This window comes from Onychomys torridus, chromosome 5, assembly GCF_903995425.1.
Source record: "Onychomys torridus chromosome 5, mOncTor1.1, whole genome shotgun sequence".
Taxonomy (NCBI): Eukaryota; Metazoa; Chordata; class Mammalia; order Rodentia; family Cricetidae; genus Onychomys; species Onychomys torridus.
This window is the reverse complement of record NC_050447.1, coordinates 129,070,393-129,093,919: the sequence shown is the minus strand read 5'-3', so window position 1 is coordinate 129,093,919 and position 23,527 is coordinate 129,070,393. Positions and strand designations below refer to the sequence as shown.

At 47.5% G+C, this 23,527-nt stretch overlaps 1 protein-coding gene across 4 annotated transcripts in view; it reads left to right on the top strand.

Annotated features, from left to right (window-relative positions):
• The first annotated feature begins 8,583 nt into the window (after window positions 1-8,583).
• Window positions 8,584-23,527, top strand: part of LOC118584240 (core histone macro-H2A.1) — a 65,911-nt gene continuing 50,967 nt past the window's right edge. For all 4 annotated transcript variants that reach the window (XM_036188348.1, XM_036188346.1, XM_036188347.1 and 1 more), the window contains exons 1-2: window positions 8,584-8,783; window positions 17,372-17,576. In XM_036188348.1, the coding sequence (XP_036044241.1) occupies window positions 17,405-17,576 (172 nt within the window). In that variant the 5' untranslated portion in view covers window positions 8,584-8,783; window positions 17,372-17,404. The remainder of the gene's footprint in view (window positions 8,784-17,371; window positions 17,577-23,527) is intronic.

The following is a 23,527-nucleotide window of genomic DNA, read 5'->3' as shown; positions in this document are numbered from 1 at the left end:
CAGGACTGCTAGTCTGTTTTCACCGGGGCATCTGGCTCACCTTCTGGATTAGGCTTCTGCTTCACTTTCCAGACCAGGGGAGAAAGGGTTCTGCCAGGTTACTTGTCATTTTGTTTTTCTTTCCCAGTGACCTGCCATTGTTCCTTTTGTGAATTCCAGAAGCTCCTTCCCCCTTTCTTTGGAAGGGTTCACGTTCTGTAGTTTTGACTTTCTGTACCAGGTCTCTTGAAGCTTCTCATTCATTGTCTCACCCAGAAGTCCACTCATTTGATTTTTTACCTCCCCCCCATCTAAAGCCTTTGGTTTTGTTTTTAATAAGATCAAAAGGGGAGTGTTACGATAATCTTTTCAGATAATTGTGCACATTGTCTGACTCTATACCCAAATTTGACAAATGGACAGTTCTTAACACTCTGTAGAATGTTGAGTTCTTAGATCCTGTAGAATCTAAAAACAGGTAATTAACATCACATACTTTATGATATTAAACCCACTGAAGTATCTGGCACTTTGAATGGATCTTCTCACCTACATATAATTTTGTGACATCATACAGTCATAATTTGGAGAAGTTATGCAGATATTTAAAATGTTAGTTGACCTTATTGTCATCAAGAAGTCATTCTGCTGGGTGACACTATTCTTAAGGAAACAAACAAATGTCTACTCACCTCAAATAGGAAACCAGTGACAGTCCAGAGTCCGACTTGGTGAAACCAATGAGTTTTATTTGGGTTACTTACAGGAGTGGGTGAGGGATTCCTTAGAGAAGCAGAAATTACTCCAAAGCAGCTGCATCACCAAAGCTGCCTCTGTTCCAATTCCTACCATAGGTAGGGTTCATGAAAGGGGGACACCTGAATTTCACTGTACAACTGACAGGCAGCTCAACAGGTTGGAGAGTATCTCTTTCAGCAGTTCAGCTTGCCTGAAAGTGTCTCTCAGCAGCCCTTACTGCTTATATGTGTTTGAGGAGGGAGAGGCCTAGTACATCTGGTCTATTTCAGGGACTTCCTGAAACCTTTGATTGGTTTACTTGTTGAGTGGAAGTGTTGTAGGATACTTGTTTACACTGTGTGGAGATGTGTTGTTGTGATTGGTTTAATAAAAAGCTAAGTGGCCAATAGCCCAGCAGGATAGAATAGGCGGGACTTCTAGGGAGAGATAAGAGACTCGGAATAAGTTGGACACACAGAATGTGAGAGAGGTAAAGGCCACATAGCAGAATGTAGATTAACAGAAACAGGTTAATGTGAGTTATAAGAACTAGTTGGGAACAAGCCTAAGCTAAAGGCCAAGTTTTCATAATTAATAATAAGTCTCCATGTCATTATTTGGGGGTTGGTGGGTCAAGAAGGTCTGACAAGAAAATCCAGTTACATGGAAGAGCTTCCCGGTAGGATGGAAGTGTCTCACCTGTCTTTAGAACAGCCTGTGGCTTCTGACCCCTTGAGCTTGAAGGACCCTTTCACAGGAGTCACCTCAGACCATCAGAAAACAGATATTTACTTAATGATCCACAACATAGCAAAATCACAGTTGTGAAGTAGCAATGAAAATAATTTTGTGGGGGTTGGGATTTAGCTCACTGGTAGAGCGCTTGCCTAGCAAGCACAAGGCCCTGGGTTCAGTCCTCAGCTCTGGAAAAAAAAGAAAATAAGAAAATAATTTTGTGGTTGGGGGTCACCACAACATGAGGAACTGTATTCAAGGGTTGCAGCATTAGGAGGGTTGAGAACCAGTGTTCTAGAATATCCTGTGTCTTAATGAGTAACTTCCCTCCAAGGTGGAAGGCTTTATCTATGAGGAAATCGATACACAGCACATATCAGCTGTTAACTGTCATGTCCATGTCCGAACAATTTTACACTTTGGGAAGACACAAAGTTCATGTTAGAAGACAGACGTTTTAAACTTTTCTAAATGTGTATGATTACAGACTTTTTGACTCGTGTGTGTGTGTGTGTGTGTGTGTGTGTGTGTGTGTGTGTGTGTGTGTGTGTAAGGGAAGGAGGTAGAGAGAGGACAGAGAGAGGAAGTGAAGAAGCCTCAGGCATTAATTCAGATTGCTTTGTGCTAAGAGCCAGGTTTACTCAAGAGGTCTTTGTCTCTCACTGTAAACTGCAAAACAGGCTTTAAAAAAAAAAAGAAAGAAAGAAAGAAAAAGGCAAGTGAGGCTTTCTTATCAATATAACAGCAATTTTGAGGAACAAACTTCATGAAGGGGCCCCAGAGTGCTCTGTGGACCACATTCTAAATACTGCTGTTCTGATGCAGAATCTTTCAAACTGTTTGCAGCCCAGCTCCATAAGCAACAAAAGAAATGGCAACACTGTCGGTCCTCCTTCCGGTAGACCCCAGGCGGCCTCCTGGCTTCTTTGTTACTCTTCACTAAGGGTAGATATTCAGTCTCTCCTCCCCTAACTGGGAATTCATTGCTTAACAAACATAAGGAGTGGAGTCTTAGCAAACCAGGGAGGGTGTCAGAGGGATGTTGCTGGGTAAGAGACTAAAGACTGAAGAGTCAACACTGTTCTCACAACAGTACTGAGACATGACTTGGCTTTTCGTTGTTGATCTTTGTACAATGTAGCAAAACCGTGGTGTAAACCCAAGTCATAGTCTGAACAAAGATGATTCACTATTTCCCCGTCTTCACAAAGGAAAGAGCCTATGTCCACGTGCTCTTGATGTCACAGCAAAAAGTATGAAGTTTACTAAATCTTGACCCTTGGAGACAATTTTTAAAAAAGACATTCTATGTGACTGATGAGAAACAGATATGAGGTGCTTTTGCTGTCGGACAAACTTGGATGATCACCCCAAGAAAAAGCACTTATGTCAATCACTACATATTTCAAATTGGCACAATGATGCAGGACTCTGTAGTGCTTTCTTGGGACATAGACACTTGTACCTTTGTGAACCTCATCCTTTGGGAAAAGAAAGAAGAAATTGTATTTTGTGATCTTGCTGTCATGACAACAAATGTATTATTATTATATGTTGCTTTCTTCAATTAAAAAAGGACCTGACCTTCATTTTCTTCTGATTTTAAAAGAAATTATCATATTTTTGTAGGTCTACCAAGACCACAGGCCTCAGCATTATTCTTCAGGGGGCTTAGCATCCAGACACGGCCCTCTCCATGTACGTATTCCCCAGAGGAAGTGTCCAGGGGCAGTAATAGTGTATCTAAGAAGTGTCCACAGACTGTAACAGTGTATCTAGGAAGTGTCCATGGGCTATAACAGTGTATCTACCTTTTTACCAATGAAGTTTGTTTATGTTTTGAGAGAGGATTCTAGCTAGGGGTTCATAGTGAGATCCTCTCAAAACAAAAACAAATTGCATTGGTGAAAAGACAGACATACTGTTACAGCCTGAAACTTCCTATGTAGACCAGGCTGGCCTTGAACTAACAGCGATCTAACTGCTTCTGCCTCCTGAGTGGATTTTTTTTTTTTTTTTTTTTGATGAAGTTTTTTAAAAAGAAGGAACAAACGGTTATTTGTAACTTTACTGTTTCCAACAATCTGGTTGAGCTTTCAGGCAAAAAATACGAATTTGAAACATTTGTTTGCCATCATGAACCTGACAACTTCCCAGTACTGAAAAAACCCTCAGATGAGATGCATGCAGGTTTCTGCCAACTTTACCAGGAGAGTCACCCGGGAAGAAGGAACCTCAGTTGAAGAATTGCCTCGGTTTGGGGCACATCTGTGGGGCATTTTCTTATTGCTAAATGATGAAGGAGGGCCCATCGGCACCTTGGGCAAGGTGGTCCTGGGTTGTATAAAAAGGTTACTAAAAGGAGCCTGGGAGCCTGCTTTAATTCCTGCTCTGACTCCCAGCAATGATGGGCTGTAACATAGATGTATGAGCCTTTAAATAAACACTTTCCTTCCCAAGTTGCTTTGGTTATGGTATTTCCCAGAGCAACAGAAAGAAAACCAGCTATGGTGAGTATGGCATGAACAGATACAGTACCAGTATGTGCAGTGAACTGTTTACAGGAAGTCAGAATGCCAACACTGCATAATTCAAGGAGCTTGCATTTTCCAAGTGATCCAATCCTAAATGGTCTCTTCCAGATATAAGACCAGTGCATTGTAGTGTACCTAACATCAAAAGTTGACTCACTGGTTCTAGATTCTATATTGCAATAACCTTTAAGAAACTATTACTTTTTAGAGTTAGAGATGGCTTATTGGTTAAGAGCACTTGCTGCTCTTCCAAATAACCCAGGTTCAATTCTCAGCACCCACATTAGGCAGTTCATAACTGCCTGTAACTCCAGTTCTAGGGGCCCCAATGCCCTCTTCTGATCTCTATGTGGTGTACACTCACATACTCAGGCACAGATACACACATAAAATAACAAATAAATCCTCAAAATATTATTGAATTTGAATATAGTATCGAAAAAGTATCTGGAAAGACTATTTAAACCCTCTATTCCAAATATACATCTATATGCACAAAGCTGATTCATCAAAACTGCATATAGCAACTAATTGAACACAGAAGACACCAGAATCTAGTTCTATTAAATCAGGCTTCCAAGAGGAGTTGAAAATTATAACACAATGTCACTCTTCTTGCTAGCTTTTTGGTTAAAACAATTTTTTTTGTAACAGTGCATTATTGTGTTATACATATGCTAATATTTTTAAATGAACATTTTGCTGAACATTTATTTTTTCTTAGTTTTAATTTAGTTTCTAATGGTACTTTTTTTTTTGGTAGTGAAAGGTCTTGAATGTATAGCCATAAACTTGCTAAGTAAGAACTCTATCACTGGGCTACATCCTTAGATCTTAGTAGAGAATGTATGTATGCATGTATGTATGTATGTATGTATGTATGCATATATCTCCACATAACTAAGAACTCTTCAGGGTCTTCAGCAATTTTTAAGAGTGTCAAGGGGTTCTGAATCCAAGTAGCTTGAGAGCTGTGGTTATAGGAAAACTCTCTGGTAAAATGCTCACGAAGGACCATTAAGTTTAAAAGCAGGTGCTGAGCACTGGAGTGGAAAACTGTACACATTTAATATGAAGCAGATTTCGCAAACCCATGTAACTCAGCAAACTGCTCCTTGCTCAAAGGGGGAACATTCTTTCCCAGTGTGTGCTTACAGTGATATTTATCTTTTGAGCACTTTTATTTTCTAGTTTCCATGATGAACACACATTTATCTTGCAACTGGGAAAAACCCCCAAAGTCTTTAAAAATTAAGAGAGGCAGCTGTGTGTCTCCCTGAGCCAGACTGAGAAGGGGCAAATCACTGACATAGAGGGTGGGGCCCAAGGTGAAGGGAGAGGTGGAAGGAAAGGCTTGCTGCACAGACAGCCCACTGGGGACAGGGGTGCAGGTGGCACAAGATGGCCTCTTGAGAAGTGCAGGCTCTAACTCAACCTGGTGGCCTCTGCAGAACTGAGGGTGGCTGCCCAAGGATTCCGAGAGGAATCAAGGAAAGGGGGTAGCCCTCTGGCTTCCCTTATGGCTGCTCCCTGGGCATCTTGAATGTTTTGTTTGGAATCTGATGCCTCTTCATTTCCTCAGCTTCTCTCCTATCACTTTCCACGATGGCCAGTCTTGACTATATCCTGATGCCCTGGAGTAGATTAAGGAGCATCTAGATTAGTAAAGTATATCTTTGGAAGGAATAATTAGTAATAACTAATGAATCTGGGTGGCACCTTACCCCAGACTGGGAGTGCAGATGGAATAAAGAAAGGAGGAGAGGGCCAATGCCAGCAGGAGTTCTGTCTGCTTCGTGGGTCCAGTGATGTGAGCTGCTCCATCACACACTCTCTGCCTTGACGTTCTGAAATTGTGAGTCAGGATAAATCCTCCCTAAGTTGCTTCTTGCAGGTATTTGGTCACAGTATGACCAACACAGAAATGTGATAGATGAGAAGTATTCCAACTATGTGGTTCAGATGTCTTTAGAGCTGGATCGTGGGAGGAATTATACAGTTTGAAGATGTGTGCTAGACAACCCTAGACCTCTGTAAGCAGAATTTAATAGAAGGTCCTGGTAGGAGCTCAGAAGACCAGAATGGATATTAATGTGGACAATAAAAATGGTGCTTGTGAGCTTTCAGATGACAACAAGGACTTCATTGGAAACTGAGGTCCATGTTTATCGCATTTTGGCAAATAGCTGGGTCTACATTTTGTCTGTATCCTGAGACATAGGAGACTGAGTTTAAACAATAAATTATCTAATGGAGGAGGATGAAAGACAGCACTGAAGTGTGGCATGGGTCTTACTCAATGCCTTTAACCAGGTTTACAGTGAGGATTGGGAGAAAATACCAAACAAGAAAGGTTTGAGAAAAGTCAGTGTCAAACAAAGATTGATAAAGAGACAATTTCTGAATAAACCAGGTCTAGTAAGGAGAAGCAACAGCTTTGTATTAGGACAACAGAAAAGTTTCCTGAAGGCATCTCGGATACTGGCCAGACCCCAGGCTTGTAGGCACAAGGGTATAAAGTTTATAAACTCATTTGGAAGACTTCCCCTAGACAGGAGTGTGCTCAGATGTTCCCTGTTCACAAAGGCACCTAGAACCATGTTGGACTGGTTTTAGCTGCCTGGGCACTCAGAAGGTTGAGAACCACTGCTATACAGCTCACAGTTCAGAATTTGCCTCAAGTCTTGAGATTTTAGGCTTGAACTTTTGAACAACATTGGAATATTAAGACCATGGAGACTCTTGCCTTTTGCATTATGAGATGACCCGGAACCTTTAGTACCCAGGGACAGATGTTACGGGCTCGAATATGAAATGTCCATCCTTACAACAAGTTCACTGCTGAAAGCACGGTCTTTAGCTGGTCACACTATTTGAGGAAGCTTAGGAAACGTTAGGATCTGAGTTCTGGTGAGAGGAATTAGGGTACAAGGGGCTCAGGACCGCAGTATATCTTGTCCTGGCCCCTCTCTGCTTCCTGTTTGCCATGAGTGGCTTCTGTCATGCACTCTGCCACTTTGATGTCCTGTTTCACTATATGCCCTAATCATTAGAGCCATGGACTATGGGTTGAAACCTCTGAAATTTAGTTAAAAATTAATAAATAATTTCTTCTTTAAATTGTTCCTTTCAAGTATTTGTTACAGTGACAGAAAGTCTAACTAATATGTTTCCCCTTCATTTTCTGAACTCCATTTTCACACTCTGGTCCATAACAGTTTCAGACGTGTTCCTGCCTCAGAGCCTCACGCTTGGAACATGCTCCTCCAAGATCTACATGTTTTGCTTGCTCCCTCTATTCCTTCAGGCCTTTCCTTAAAAGTTTCTTTCTTACTGAGCTATTGCTTTACTTATTGGATTCTATGTGTTTCAGTGTTTTGCCTGCATGTGTGTATGTGCACCACATGGTGCCTGGTACCCATGGATGTCAGAAGAGAGCACCAGATCCCCTGAATGGAGTTATGGGGCAGCATGAGTGCTGGGAACAGAACCCTGGTCCTCTGCAAGCGCATAAGGTACTGTTAAACACTGTCGTCTCTCCAGCCCCAAGACGGCCTCTTAAACACATCGCTGTCTCACCTTTGCTATTAATTTCCCACCCCATTTCCTCCCAGAATTTACACCCTATAATACATGATTTCTTTGTCTCTTGTCTTCCTTTCCCCATCAGACTGCAAACCCTAGGAAGGCAGAGTTGTTTTTGTTTTTGTTTTTGTTTTTTGCTTGTTTTGTTCACCATTTTATATCCACCACCCAAATTTATGCATGGTGCAAAGTACATCCTGGGTATTTACTTGAAATGAATGTGTGGATGATAGGTATTAGTGCTTTGTGTGGCTTTAAAATAATGCGTAAAGGTGGAGAGCTGGTTCAGCTGTTAAAGTAAGGGTCACAATCCAAATACTTGCTGCTATTCTAGTGCAGCCTGGGCCCGGGGGTGGGGATGGGGGACAGTCTTTAGATCTGTAGATGGATTTTGCTGTCCTTTTTCTGGCTGTCTGCTCCCCCTCCTTAATAAAAGTGTAATTAAAGTGTCACTGCTTACACCAGCAAATCCCCACTTAGAGCCAATAGTCAACAAACGTTTGCTTAGTGGAGGTAGCTAGCCGATTCCATGAACAAAGCAAGCCCAGACTTTGAGGCCAGCTATGAAGAACCCCACTGATCCAGGGAGTCCAGATGCAGCCGCTGATCTTGGGGCAGGCAGATGCTGCTTGTATTTAAAGACAGCAGGCGGGCTTGAGGCTTTAGGGAGTTAGCACTGATTGGGGAGAAGTTCCCTAATAACAGCAATCGTACTATCCTCCGTCTTTGTGGACGACGTTACTGGGCTTGGGGAGGCGCAAGTCACACAGTAGGTGCTCACTGAAGACACGGGCTGAGACGCGCTCTGGACAAGCATCTTCCCGAGGCCTGACTCCTGCAGCTCCCGCGCGCAGACCGATGCCTGGGGATAGGGCGTGCCGCCAGGTTTGGGTGCACCCGAGGCTGGAGTCGTTGACGTCCAGGGCTCCGGCGCAGGCCGGGGTCAAGGCCGGGGCGCCGGGTAGCGCGGGGAGGGGTGGCCGGACGCGCGAGGCCGGGAAGGGATGTGACGAGCAGAGCGCTGTGCATTGTGGGAATCCCGGGGCCGCCGCGAGTGGTTCCAGTTCACTGGTTCCAGCGGAGCCGGGCGGAGGGCGCGAGCGCGGGACGCGCGGGCGGGAAGCGAGGAGGCGTGGGCGGGCCGGCAGGAGTGCGGAGCGGAGCGGCGCGAGCGGCCGACAGGGTTCGGGCCCCACACCTTGCAGCCGCCCGGTAAGTGCTGCGCGGGCCTCAGAATCGCAGGCTGCCGGTCCGCACCGTCTGGGCCCCGCGCGCCCTCCCGCCGCCGTGCGCAGCGTCCCTGCCTGGCGTCCGGGAGAGCTTGGGTGCTTGCCCCGGGTCCTCGGGTTGCCCGGAGCCCGCCAAGGCCCTACCCGGGCAGCGCGCGGGTCCGGGTGGTTTTGTTCGGAAAGCAAACCCGGAAACCAACTTCTCTTGGAGACGCACCCCTGCCCCCGCCGGGGCGCTTTGTGGGAACGGGGCTGATCGAGTCTCTCCTTCGGCGGTAGAGCCAGAGGTGATACGGCCCGAGGACACCGAGGCCCCGCGGCCCTGACCGGCCGAATCGCCCGGGCCCGGAGCGTCTGTGCTCGGAGTTGTACTTGGTCGCGCGCCGCCAGCCCGCGCGTGTCCTCCCGGGCACAATAAGTGGGGCGCGAGCCTTGGGCCGTTGTGTGGCCGGTTGGAGGGGGCCCACCGCGAGGTCTTGAGCAGGGGAGGCCTGGGGACCACTCGCGATCCGAATCCCAGGCCAGGGCAGGCTGGAGAGGAGCCATGGAAGCCCCGCTGCTTTCGCTCGCCTTTTGTTTGCTTTGTGGTGGGGAGGTGTTATTTTAAGGTGACTCCGGAAGGCCGTAGGCGCCCCGCGCGCAGAGGGACAGCTGAGAAGAGTCTCTGGGGGTGGGGTGAGTGGAGATGGAAGGCACGAGATGCTGCTGGCTGGGTCACCTGACAACAGGTGTGCAAGATGTTGAGCCCTGTCCCCACGCCCGTAGAGACCGCTGATAACTCTGATTGCTGCGCAGAAGATCGCTTGAGTCTTTTAGAAGAATTGTAGGGGACATGTTCTCTGAGTTTGAAAGTGAGTGACTTTTGAACAAGCAGTTAAGACAGACCTTGGCTCCTACAATTACAATCATTATGAAGTCTTTGTAAGGTTTTAATGATCCAATAAACAGCTTAGAAGAATAGACAATTAGAGGGTTTTTCCCGTTTGCCTTCTTCCTTGCTGACACCTCTGTGGTTTGAGGTTTTACTGTTAAAAGAGAGGAAGTGTTTTGTTTCTAGACTTTGCTGCAGGGAGTCCCACTTTGGAGCAGTTTTATGCTGGAGCGGAAGACAAACTAGGGCTAACTCTACTACCCCTCCCGTCACCTTTAGGTTCCTGATGTCCAGTCAAAGTTGCCATTAGCTCTGAAATGGACACTTGGTGCCTGCTACTGGGACTAATACACCCTGAACACAATTCAGCAAGTGAGCAGCAGCGACTCGACTCACACACCCTTCTGAGTAGATAAGCTTTTTTAGTTTGTGGGTTTTTCCCTTAAGGATAATGAAACTCCTGAGACTTTAGACTTTTCTCCCTTTCTCAGTTTGCTGGAACTGAGGGCCCTCGTTTTCACTTGTTGCTGTTAATGTTGATCTCTAGGTAAGGCGTGGGGGAGGGGGAGGACATTGTTTTTAGCAGGTGCTAACTTACGATGAGGCAGGGAGAGCTCACATTATAATACACTGAGAATTGTCTGGAAATTCACTTGTGGTCACCTCGCTGGCTTTTTACCAAATGGGCCAATGTCAGGGAGTGGTCCAGGTCTGTCTGCCATTTCCTTGAGTCCTAGAAAGAGCCATTCCTTCCTTCCCCAGTGACAAGCTTGGAGCCGATGACGCCCCAGGTTGATTAAAGATTTATTTAAATAAATAAACTAGAAAACCGAGATAGTCTCTGTGTGATGTACAGAGATTTGCAGTAGCCTTTGTTCTTGATGGGTTTTTCAGAGCCCATTCTTGAAATGGGAAAGGGTGAGGGTGAGTGGGACCCTTACCTATCCTGAGCCCCTCCCTCAATCTGTATGTTTATTGGCCTCTTTGGACCTAAGAGTTGATCCATTCAGGTGCACACATTCAGAAGAGCTGAGGCAGTGACTTGTTGCTGACAGCACCCCTGCCTGGTTGGTGTCTTGTACTCACTAGTCCCAAGAATCTGTTCTGGGTTAGGTAATGGGAATATAGTCATGAGCAAGAAATGCCCAGACCTTGCCCTGGAGACCGGACTGTAGGAGATGCAAACAGGTGAGTGAGGGGCAGTTGTGTTAGTGGGATTGAGCTCTATCTTTCCTGGAAAGATCAAGGGGAAGTTTGCTAGACAAGGGAGAACAGATGGGGGCAAGTGTTTATGCCTGAGAAATCACATGTGCAGAGGACCTGTGAGGTCCAGCCCAAGGTTCAGGATAGGGGACAGGCAGGCAGAATCACAAGGAATCCTCATCAGAACCATAGTTGAGCCTAAGAGCAGTCAGCAGCCTCCAAGGGCTCTGAGCAAGAGAGGAGAGCAGTGGTCAGTCTCTCATTCTTAGCTAGGACACCTGCTTAGCAAATACCCAGAAGTTTCCAGACACTGGACTGACTGGGTTCCTGCCTTCTTAAGGTCACGTTTTCTTCTAATGGCTTTTTGGAGGAGCTGCCTTGGAATTTAGTGCAACCTTTATGGGGGAGAGAACGCAAGTGGTAGTGTTGCCCTTAGAGTGCGGGGCTGGTCCCTCCATGTAGTGCAGGAGGCACACCTTGGTGTACATTCAAAGGTGAAGATTCAGGTCCCAGCTACAAGCCACTTCCTGCTTGTGAATGACACTTGTGTTTGCTTTCCTCCACCACTGGAAGCCGGACACATGAGCAGCATGCGTGTGCTGGGACCTCTTCTGTCTGTAGTCCCTCCTTTGGTTGCCGATGGTTCATTTAGTGTTTGGCGAACGGAGAGAGATTTTTCCTGATTGATGAGTACAAAGACTGGTCTCTGTTCTGAACCAATCGCAGTGCAACTTGGGTGGTGTAGCAGCCACGTGTCTCTGGGGACAGAACAACAGTGCTACTGTTAATATTCTGGCAGGAAAGGAGTAAACAGGAGAGTGCCACAGACAGGCTTGCCATCCTGCCCTTCAGAATGGAGTGACTCTGCTTTGCCTTCGTGACCAACATTGGCAGGAAGGTGACCTGCATGTGGATGCAGGCCCGAATGGGGACTGTAGCAGGCGGCCTCATTGATAGTGTCTTCAGCACCTGTAGCCCCTCCAGGCCTGGGACTGGGACTCAGGTTCTCTGACACATCTCCCTAGTAGTTCTAACCAATAACTTATTCAGAGTCACTGTCTTTAGAATTGATCATTCCCGTGAGTTGAGTGCACTGATTGGTTGATTGGTTACTTATACAGCCTACATCCTGCAGGCTGTATGCATCCTAGGGCAGCGTGAGTGTGGTCTGGCTCTTTGTTGATACCATCTTAATGTTGTACTAGTAAAGATGTCGGTCACCCGTGGTAAAGGCTGCCTCTGCTATAGCATCAGTGGGTCAGTGTCTTACAGTTGTGAGGAAGAGGAACAGTTTCCTCTGGCCAGAAGCATTCAGAATAGTGTGAGAAGAAAGGCAAACAGGGTTAAAGATTGCCATGGTCATAACCCTTTGTGTCTTGTGTCTCAGCTATCAAGGCATGATTCCTTCCACGAACTCCCAAGGTGGTGCAAACTCCCTGACTTTTGAAGGGTTCAGCTTTCACAGTGACTTGACAAATGCTTATATGGAATAACCCCCAGAGAAGGCTCCTGATGTCCCACTAGCCATGGCTCTGCGTCCTTGGCCTTTGGACATGCTGCCCTGTTCTCTATTGATGGGAGAACATTCACTATAATGTCAAGTAAACAGCCACAGACCAGATAGCAAGCAGGACTACAGTGGTGAGGAGAGGAAATTGGTTTGGAGCCCCATGACAGCTAAGAAAACAGGTATTGATGCAGTGTAGCAAGTGTTGAAGGGGTGTGTGTGTGTGTGTGTGTGTGTGTGTGTGTGTGTGTGTGTTAAACTCTTTTCCCCCTTTAAAGGCACCAAGGTTCAGTCATGGGGACTCTGTCTATTGACCTTGCCTAATCCTAATCATTTCCCAAAGGCACCACCCCTAAACATACTGCCAGATTAAATTTCTATTTTCTGAATACCCAGAGCTATAGGAAACCTCAGAGCTACTGAAACCACAAATAACCCAGAGTACAGGGATGTAAACCAGAGTCTCCTAGGATGGGTGGCAGGATCTTCATGTCCTGGGCTGGTGACAGCAGAGGAGTGGCTATTATGTAGTGGTAACTGGATGCATTCTTAGTGTCTTCAGAGTGTTTGGGACCTTCAATGGAGGGGTCCTTTTGGATGACTGAATAGGGTGCCCTCCTGGATGGTGAGCACAGCAAGGAGAGAGGTACTTCTCTGGCCAGGAGCAGTGGTGTCCTAAGAAGAGGCTGAGTGCTTGGAAAGTCATCTTGTCCATGGTGTAGGACTTTCCTTCCCTCAGGTCAGGCTCTATGTAGGACACAGGTTATACTTGCTACTCAGACCATGGCTTCAAAGTTAGCTTTCAAACTGGTTTGTCATGCCTATCACAACCCCTCTTGTAGTTATATATAGATGTGTAACCAAGTTCTGACTGGTGGATCATGATTAGTGGTGGTGTACCCATTTTGAGACCTGACCCCTAAAAATCCATGTGTTACCCTCCATGATGTCCCCCCTTCTGTGCAGCCTTGGGAATGAGGCATTAAAGATGGCAGAGTCAGAGATGGGGGTCTGGATCTAGGAGTCATAAAGAGGTGACTGCCAGTCGTTGAAACCTTCTCTGGACCTGTATTTGCTTCTCTGATACTCTCATGAACTATCTGAGGCTAGGTTACTTTACAAAGAAATTTGCTTAGTGCACAGTTTTGCAGGTTCGTGGGTGTGGTGCCAGCCTCAGCTTCACTTAGATGAGACCCTCCTGACACACATTACACTGCCTTTTGGGGTGGGGTGAGCATGATCATATCATATATATCATATCATATATCTTCCTATATCATCCTATATCATGTCATGTCATATCATATCATGATTATATGATAAGAAGCAGAGGAGTCTGGATGAGCCAGTACTAGAATCCCACTAGCCCCCTTTCTTAAAGTCAATACTCCTTATCTCCCAAAATGGAGACTAATCTAACACGTGATTCCTTTGGGGGTCATCATGTCTAAAGCATAGCAGGGATTTTTATGAGTGAGAAATAAGTTGTAGAGACTTATTTAATGGCAGCTTAGCAATAGTGCCCTGATCAGGACAAGTGTCTAAGGCCTGCCATACAAGGAGTTGCTGTTTCTTGTCTTACATGTACTGTGTCTTGGTTAACAGTTGAGCTGTGGCTCAGAGTGTCAGCCCCCTTACACACTCAACCAATTTTCCCACCAATACTTCAAGGTCCTTTCTGCCATCATCTCTAACTGACACATGAAGACAAAAGATTCAGAGGGGTTAAGTCACTTGAACAAGGCCACATGCCCACTAGTAGAGCCATAAAGCAGGTCAGGTGTGGAACTCACTATAGATCACGATGCCTGATCTATAGCCTCTTCTCCCATGGCCACTTTCCATACAGGAGAGCTGAGCTGCCCATACACCAGAGACCTCAGAGCAGGCAGGACCTGGCACGCACACAGGCTTCTCTGGAGACTGCAGGTAGGAAGTAATTGGGCAAAGGATGCTTAAAACCCACATGCGCTGCTGGAGGTGAGGAGGCTCAGGCCATAGAATTCTTTCATAGCTTGGGGAACTATAGATAGAAGTCCAGAAAGAACACCCGAGTGTAACAGAACCACAGCCACCCACCTGCCATGGCAGAACCAATGGGCTACTGCATTAGTGAAGCCTCGGACACCATGATGAGATGTGGGGATGTTCCTTACCAGCACAGTGGCTTTGGGGATCAAGGCTGCAGTGGTTGGCATGCAGTCACTGGCATTTCAGTTGAATTGTGCAGGCACATACACAAGCTGATACAAGGCTATGCACACGTGGAACAGTGGTCTTTCTGGCTATGGCCAGGGTCGAGAAGGGTGGTGTGTGTGAACAGAGGCCATTCCATGTGGGAGAAACAGGGTGATGATGGGCACAGGATGTCAGAGATGGCCCGGGGCTCCTGAGCCAGCAAGGATACCAGGAAACAGTGCTGCAGAAATAGATAAAGATGCTTTCTTGGACCTCAGGGAGATGGGGAGGAGGCAGAAGTGGCTCTGGTCTGGAGAAAGCCTGCTGTTAACTACAATGAGAGGTTAAAATGTAAAGCAGGTGAGGGGGTGGGGAAGTTCTGCAGATGGCTTGGGCAAAACTTTGTTATTACTTGGGGGCTGTGGAGGCTAGCAGGAAATAGGGGCCACACTTACTCCTGCTTGGGTTGTATGGTGTACAGTATTGCCACTGATGAGGCCTAGAGACCCCGAGAACCTTAAGGTGCCTGTAGGACTGATACGTGGGCCTTTGCCATAGGAGTCTGGTAGCCAGCTATACACTGACATAGGGACAGAGTATCCTTAGCTTTTTTGTATAAAGACTCTTGGCTACTGTCAGAGAAGGAAACAAAAGGAATATCACTCTTAAAGAGTGAGCATGTGTAGGACTTGGCAGATCCTGGTACTTACAGCCTCCAGTGACCACAGGTGTCCACAAGAGGCAGCCCAGACAGACCTGTAGGTCTTCTGGGGGAACAGCTGGTCTGTGCATATGTCATAAAGGTGCTGAGCTGCTGGCAATCATCCCTGACCACAGGCTGCTCCTGCAGAAAGAGGGGAGAGACACTGGCAATAAAAGCTCTGAAGATCTCGGGTTGTTGGTCTGTGATATGCATTTGCTAAGCCAAAGATTGTAGGAATCAGTGACAACTCTCTGCAAACAGGTACATATGTGCCACCCACACTGCATGCTCAGTGAGCCCAGGTACCTGTGCATGGTGTGTCCTGGAACAGTGTGGCCACAGAGGTCAGCTCATTGCTTCTGACCCGCTTTAATCGTCCCAAGACCTTAAGACCTTGGATCTGGCACAGTGCAGGGTTCCTGGCAGTAGCTGGAGCTGCCTTACCTCTGCTGCAATGTGGCTGCCCCAGCATGCCCAGGAATTTTGTTGTCTGTGGCCCTCACAGCTGTGTCTCTAGCAGGCAGATGTTGGTGTGGACCGCAGCACCCAAGATAAAGAATGTCAGAATAACAAGAACTTCTAGCCCTGGAGCCTTTGTGCTCACAGGCACAGTCTTTAGAACTGGAAGGCCCACATATCATGGAGCCTGACCTCAGAGTCTTAGCATCTGGGAGACCTGTTCATTTGGTTCAGTGAGCAATAGGATTGCATCAGGGAGACTCCAGAATCACCCAGTATCCCTCACAGGTATCCTTCAGCACCCACACTGGCTTCACACTCCAGTTTTACATTTGTTCACTTATAATTTAAGTGACTCTTGAGTTATTATTAACCATTTCTCTTGCCGCCTCCTTGGGAGGGCAGGGACCACCTTTGCCCAGCGAAGTTTCAGTAGTGTACACTTCATGTAAGCCTTTGCCACCCTACAAGTGCATTCAGGTTGGGCTGCCATCCACTTGCAGTCTGTTGGAGAAGCTGGAATCAGGGCCATCACTGCTGTGGCCTGAAGCTCATGGAGCTGAGATTCTGGACAGCAGCAGGTCAGGGATGACTGACAGCATAGAGAAAGGGGCCAAAGAAGGTCTGATGAGGGGGAGAGTCAGTGCAGATGTGTGAAGAGTTTTTGAAAAGCAGGAGGACCTTTGTGGGGTACCCCACGAATCTCTGTGTCGGAGTTTAACTCACAGTGATGTGAAGCCAAGTTAGATTTGTGTTGCGGGCCTGGATTTCTATGGCATTGCAAGTGGTGGCTAAAGATCATGATTTTTCTTATCTTGGGATTTGAGGTGGTCCTAGTAAGCTTTTAGGTCAGGGCTGGGACACATTCAGATGTGTGTGTGACAAGATTGCCTGGCCTGCAGGGTAGAGAGGAGGAGGAGGGAAGAACTTTGCAGATCCCTGTGACCACCTGGTTAACGTTGGATGAGTCAAGTCCAGTCATGGCAGGTGCTGAAGAGCATCCTCTGGGCAAGGGCTGTGTGGTGGGAGTAGATGAAGCAAAGCCAGAGACGCCTCTTCTCCAAGGCAGCCCAGTGGACTGCATGTGCTCAGAAGGCCTCTTTCAACTGCCACCTGTGGTGGCATCTGGCTTTTCCTCACTGCTCTTGCCTGTCATAGGCCAGGGTCCTAGGAGAGATAACACAATTTTCATTACAGATTCCAGCCTCTTAGTTTTATGTCCTTGTTCTAGGTGAAGACCCTGGTTTTCTTTCCTTTTTACTGCAGATTTATTATTCCAGTCTCAAGTACATAAAAATACAGTTGTTAAAGAGGTGTAGAACATAATAGGAAATCCCATTATTTTTATTATGTTTTTACACCATGAGGCATAAAGGCAAGACACTTAAGAGCAGTCATTGTCAATATAACATTTAAATGGAAGTGATCAATAAAATTGAAGTCACAGGATGAAATATACAAAACTGTATATTCTCTTTGCGAGGCTCAGACAACTCTTTCCAAGCACATAAATGACTTGGCAGGCTAAGTGGGCTCAGCAGCTGCCTGCTGTGTCTGTCCTCTGTTCCAATCAAGAGACCACAGTGTACCTGGAAAATGGGTAGTGAGCTGTCCCCAGTGTCCCTGACTGTGTGCTTCTTACCTTCGAAGTGAACTTGCTGATCTGCTTCTGGGGCCACCGCCATGTCGAGCCGTGGAGGGAAGAAGAAATCGACTAAGACCTCCCGGTCAGCCAAGGCAGGAGTCATATTCCCTGTGGGACGGATGCTGCGGTACATCAAGAAAGGCCACCCTAAATATCGGATCGGCGTGGGGGCTCCTGTATACATGGCTGCCGTCCTGGAATACCTGACAGGTTAGTTCCCAAGCCAGCTGTGGCACTGTGGGGTGGATGTGGTGGGTCTGTGAGCTTACCAAGGACTTACAGGATCTTTTCCTACTTAAAGAAGCTTCTTTAAATTCCTGAAAAAGTCACAGACTAGGAACAAGAATCATTTTTACCTGGATCTGCCAGTTGCTGTAGCAGGAATCTTGAAAGTTCTTATTAATAAAATCAAACCCAAGGCCAGTTATTGGGGTAATTGCTGGAAGATCAGAGAGACAGAACAAGCCACAGCTACCTCACCTGCCACTTCCTCAGCTGATCCTGTTTCCGCAGACTGGAAGCTTTGAGTCCTCATCCAGAATGGATCTCAGCTGAACTACTGCTCAAAAGCCTGAAAGCTTAACCAGCCAAATGTTTTTTTAGTTTCTGGTCTTCACGCCTTATATATCTGTTTTCTGCCATCACTCCCTGGGATTAAAGGCTCACTTTCTGGGATTAAAAGTGTGAGTCACCATGCCTGGCTATTTCCAGTGTGACCTTGAACTCACAGGGATCTGCCTGGCTCTGCCTCCCGAGTGCTGGGATTAAAGGTGTGCGCCACTACTGCCTAACCTCTATGTTTAATATTGTGGCCGTCCTGTTCTCTGACCCCAGGTAAGTTTAGTAGTGTGCACAATATTTTGGGGAACACAATACCACCACAAGTTGCTAACATTTTACCTCGATTACTTGGCTCCCCCACATTTTTGTGCACTGACTCTTCTGTATTTATTTTTGGCAGTTAGGTACCTCATATTTATGTTTTCAGAGTTACCCTAATACTGTCATCTTTGACTTTGGATTTCTTTCTTGATTCAGGATCCATTTCAGTATCTTGGATTGCACGTATCCATCAGGTTTGCCTAGTCCTGTGTCATTTTGAAGGGCTCCAGGCTTAGTCTCTCGTTGCAGTGACATTTTTTTAAAATTTATTTATTTATTATGTATACAGTGCACATATTCCTGCAGGCCAGAAGAGGGTGCCAGATCTCATTACAGATGGTTGTGAGCCACCATGTGGTTTCCGGGAATTGAACTCAGGACCTTTGGAAGAGTAAGCAGTGCTCTTAACCTCTGAGCCATCTCTCCAGCCCTGCACTGACATTTTAAAGCATCCATGCCACTTATCTTGTCGAATGTTCTTCAGTCTGGGCTGCTCTCGTGATAGGAGATTTCGGCCTTGCTTTGCAGGCGAAGCAGGGGTGGTGTTGACTCTGACTCTCTGCACCTGGTGTGGGCTTGTCCCATTCCTCATTCATCTGAAGTGGCAGATACCAGCTTTCTGCACATCTCTTACCGCAGCCATCCCTCAGCCAGTGTCTTTAGTCTCCCAAGATGATCTTAACCCTCAAGAGCCCTTAGACTGTGGTGGGTATGTTGAATAAGAGTTGGGGTTTGGACTATTATTTATGTGTTTATTGAGACAAAGTCTCATGTAGCCCAGCCAACTCTACAGAGCTGAGGATGACCTTGAAATCTATGGTGGTTATAAAATAGAGATTTTCTGTCATTTCTCTCCTTCTGTACATCCTAGGTGGCTTTCTTCTGTCCTTCAGACGTTCTGCACCCCTCCCCTTCCCTTCTTAGTGCTCAAACTGGCCCTGGGTGGAAGAAAAGCTGGTTCTTATGCTCCTGTTCCACATCCTCATTGCTTCCTGTGGGTTTTCTTGCTCTTGAGCTCAGTGGGGTGCCTTAAGTCTCACCTTGAACTCTTCTTGCCTGGTCTTTCTCAGGCCTGTGGTCCTTCGTTCGCACAGGTCTGATCTCACATTGTGGCCCCATTGTGGGAGACCAGCCGGGCAAGGACAGATTTGTCCCTGGTTTTAGTGAAGAGAAAACAAGGCCTCAGAGTGTAAGAGGACTCGCCTAGTCTGCACACACCCTTTAAGGGGCCCAGAAGACCCAGATGCTGCTGTCTTTTGTAATGGCACTTATTAATGGGGTGAGCTTCCTGGGTACTAGGAAGTAGCTCCCTGGTTCTTGTGGCCGCCTCTCCTCTAAGAGAAGAGGTTGAGCAAGACGGGGCACCTCTTCTAAACTGGCAGAGCTAGTAGCGGAGTTGCTGGACTGCTCCAGGATTGCCCACACCTCTCCCCACAGCAAGTCTCAGGCCTCCCTGGAGCAGACACAGTCGTGAGGAAGGTGACATTCTCGTGATTCTGAAGCTTTGAAAAGTAGTCATTTTGTTGGAGTCATGAGGCATTTACACATATTTTGAGACTTTTGACTTTCTGCTTGGGAAATGTGCTCACAGGTGACAAACCTGTTAGTGTGGGCTGGGCATGGTTCTCACTCTGTAGGTGAGGAAACAGCCTAGAATTGAGGTGGAGTACCCAGTGTTCTGGTTGTTTCTTGGTTCCTGTGGTAAAACAATGATGAAGAGTCATTTGGTGGAAGGAGAGAGTTTATTTAGCTTCCAGGTTACGATTCTTCATCAGGCGAAGCCAAGTCAGAAACTTGGGATGGGAACTGAAAAGAGAGCCTATGGGGTACGGCCTACTGGCCTGCTCCCAGCTTTGTGCTCAGCTCCTTTTCTCACACAGCCCAGGCCCACCTGCCCACGATGGCACTGCCCACAGTCGGTGGGTCCTCCTGCATCAATTAGCAATCAAGAAAATGCCCCACAGACATACCCACAGGCCAGTCTGTTGGAGTCAGTTCCTTGGTTGAGGCTCCCTCTTCCCAGGTGTATCAGGTTGATAACTGAAGCTGACTGTGTGGGGACATGATGGGCAGCATCGACAGCCAGAGGGACGGGAGGGTGACTGGAGAGAAAGCAGAGGACTCCGTAGTTCTGCACACATTGTGGCCAAGCTAAGTCACTTCACCTTTCTGGGCCCGCTTTGCTTACAGCTCAGATGGAGACAGATATCCTTGCTCTCTGGGTACCATTGCAGCTTTTTTAGAGCAAGATGGGAAAGCCATTGTCTTGGCCTCCACACACCATGATGCCCCTGCTGCCACAGACACTCTTAGTAGGTTCAATGCAGTATAAGTTTCATTTCTTCCCCAGAGCTACTTTTGTTTGGTTAGTGAGGTGTGAGGGGACAGTACCGTTGCTCCCACATCTCAGGCAGCTGTTCCCTATTGCCCCACGGGTGTCTGTACAAGTGTCTTGTCTGTGCCTATTTCCTTACGGATCTGAGCCCACTACTGAGGAGTCTGAGGTAAAGACCCTTTTGCATGGCTCTGGAGACCTTGATCATGTTGCACCTACCCTGGTCCCTCCTGCTATGGTCGTGCGTGGTGGTGCTCATAATGGAGAAGGTCAGCAGGGGCAGCCCATGACTGGGGAAGCAGCGCAGTGAAGTGTGAGATGTTTTATTCTGTAAAGCTTTTCCAGTAGGGCTGTTGCTAACGGAATACACACTGTATCTGCCTGTACACGGCTTCAGTCCTTGGCATGAACATCCCCGACACTGCCCATCACATGCCTGGCCCATGTAACTCAGGAACATACCCAGAGTGGTCAGCGCTGCACTGTCACCTGTGAGGTCCCTGTATCCTGTGTCTTGATGGAGAGGCATCAGGGGAGCACAGAGGCTGTGTCCAGCGAGCCCTCAGAACACTGCTGCATGCACTGGGACTGCTCTCAGAGGGTCCCAGCACTCCGTCTGTGGGTCAGAATGGGACAGGCAGGGGTAGCTGGAAGTTCTAGGTGTCTCCCTGCTCTCAGTCTTGCTTTGGGGTCCTTAGTGAAAGGAGAGGGGGACTGACTCCACTTCCTGTTCTGCCGTTGCTTTCGTTTTATTGAAGACCCTTTCTCACTCATCTTGCACACTTATTGAGTACCTACTGTTTGCCAGGTACTGTGCTGTGCCCTGCATGAGAACACAGTGACAGGGCAGAACAAGCGCTGCCCTGTGGAGCTCCATCCAGAGTAAGTGCTGTGTGCAGAGTGGGCATGAGCAGAGCAAAGGGGTGCCTGATCAACCCTGGGCTGGAGATTCACCGTCAGGGAAAACTTTAGGGGGTCGGGAGGAGATGCCCCCATAGGCCTGGGGAGGGCCTTGGTGTCAGGCTGTACTGCAAGAGCTGGGGAGGTTTCTATGGTCAGTTCTCCTGCGCTCCACACCTGCCGGGTGCTAGTCCCACACACAGGCATTAGGAAGGTATGCAAAGAAAGCAGAGATCAGCCTTCCATCATCTTGGAGTCTAGTCAAGATGAGCATTGGATACTGTGCTGTGATACAAGGCGGGTGCTGCAGGGAAGTCTCATTCACCTGCAGATCCTCACTGTGGGCTGTGATACGTTTGCTACAGACGCCAGGCCCATCCCACCCCAGAGAACTTCGTTCCAGAACAGGTACAGGAAAGTGACAGGCAATGCTGAGATAGGACCACCTGTGCTGGGTGGCAGAAGTGGGACAGTGAGCAGGTGTCCGAAACTATCTCCTGAGGATGTTGTTAAAACTGCTCTGTATGTCTAGTTCCCTGCACCCTGCAGAGAGATTGCCTTCTTCTCTGCATGGCCCAGACTTGGGAGAAGTTAAACCATGGCAGACATGGCATTGGGGATGTCCATTTGAAAGATGAGCTGGCCTCCTACCTTTGGAAGGGCTGCTGGAGACACAGGAGAGTCCCTCAGTGACCAGCTGTGTTAGTCTTGTTTCTGGGACAAGAACCCTGACTTAATGACTTGATTCTGGCTCACAGTTTGAAGGTAGAGTCGCCCATAGCAGGAGACAGTGGCAGGAGATGATGGCTGCTCACACTGGCCAGTCAGGAAACATGGATGCTGGTTGAGCTTGCTATCTCCTCTTCACTCTGTCTAGGATACCAGCACATAGGATGCTACTGCCTGTATTTAGGGTAGGCTTTCCTGCCTTAATTAACCCAATTAGAAACTCTCTTATATACATGCCCTGGTGTGTCTCCTGGGTGATTCTAGGTCCTGCCAAGCTGACAGTATTAACTGTCACTCTGACCTAGGGCTGCTTTACTGTTTGTAAGATGAGCAACCCAGCCCTGCCCCAGTGAGCTCTAAGGCAGAGGAAGAAGCAGCTGCAGAGTCCTCGTGATGGTGTATTCCATGTGCCAAAGGAAAACATAGAGAGGTAGGCAGTCTCCACAAGTTCTATTCTGAGGTGTCTGGGTTGACACTTAAAGGATGGTAAGGGGAGCTGTCCTTGCCCACTGTGACTTATCTCTCCCACTGATCCATGGACCTGGTCTCCCTAGGCACCCACAGGATGTCTTAGAACTGTTGCTGGACTCTTCTGAAAGTCTCCATCATTGGACACTTCAAGACACATCCTTGGCAAACTCTTTCTTCTGGTGCTAAAGGTCCCCTGTGTCTTGAGTTCTGAAACATTCTTGGAAATGTGAAGGATTTTCCAGGCTATGGAGGAGCTGAGAGGGCCCAGCTCTTGGCCAATTATGCCAGAGCTGAGGCCAAACAAGCCTGGGAAGGTATTGAGCTGGTGTTGCCCTTTGAATCAGAGGCTAGGAGCATGGTTACACCCTGTGGAAATTGTATTTTCAGGATCAGCCATGCAACTTGTCTTTCCTATTCCTCTTAAGGATGGAGGGATGTGAGGAGGTGGTAGTGCATATTGCTCTGAAACTTGAAGCTGGCGTTGATTCTGACTCTTGGGTGAGGAGCCCGGTCAGATATCTGCTGAGGCTAAAAGGAGTGAGCGGCACCATCTGGAAGAAGCCTGGGTCTAACAGCCTTCTTTCCCAAACCCCTGCACTGTGGTCAAAGCCTGGCCCAACCCTTTCCCAGACCCAGTTGTCTGCTTGTCCCTGGAATGCCTCAGCTTTGCTATATAGCCTCCTGGCTCTTGGTCTCCCAGCCAAGAGATCAGAGCAGCCCTACCTCTTGAGAGTACTGTGTATACTGATGCGGCTTCTAAAACACATAGCTTGTATTTCATATTACACAATCAGCAACAGAACAAGACAGGTGTGTTAACATGGGGAACTGTGAGGCAGTCAAG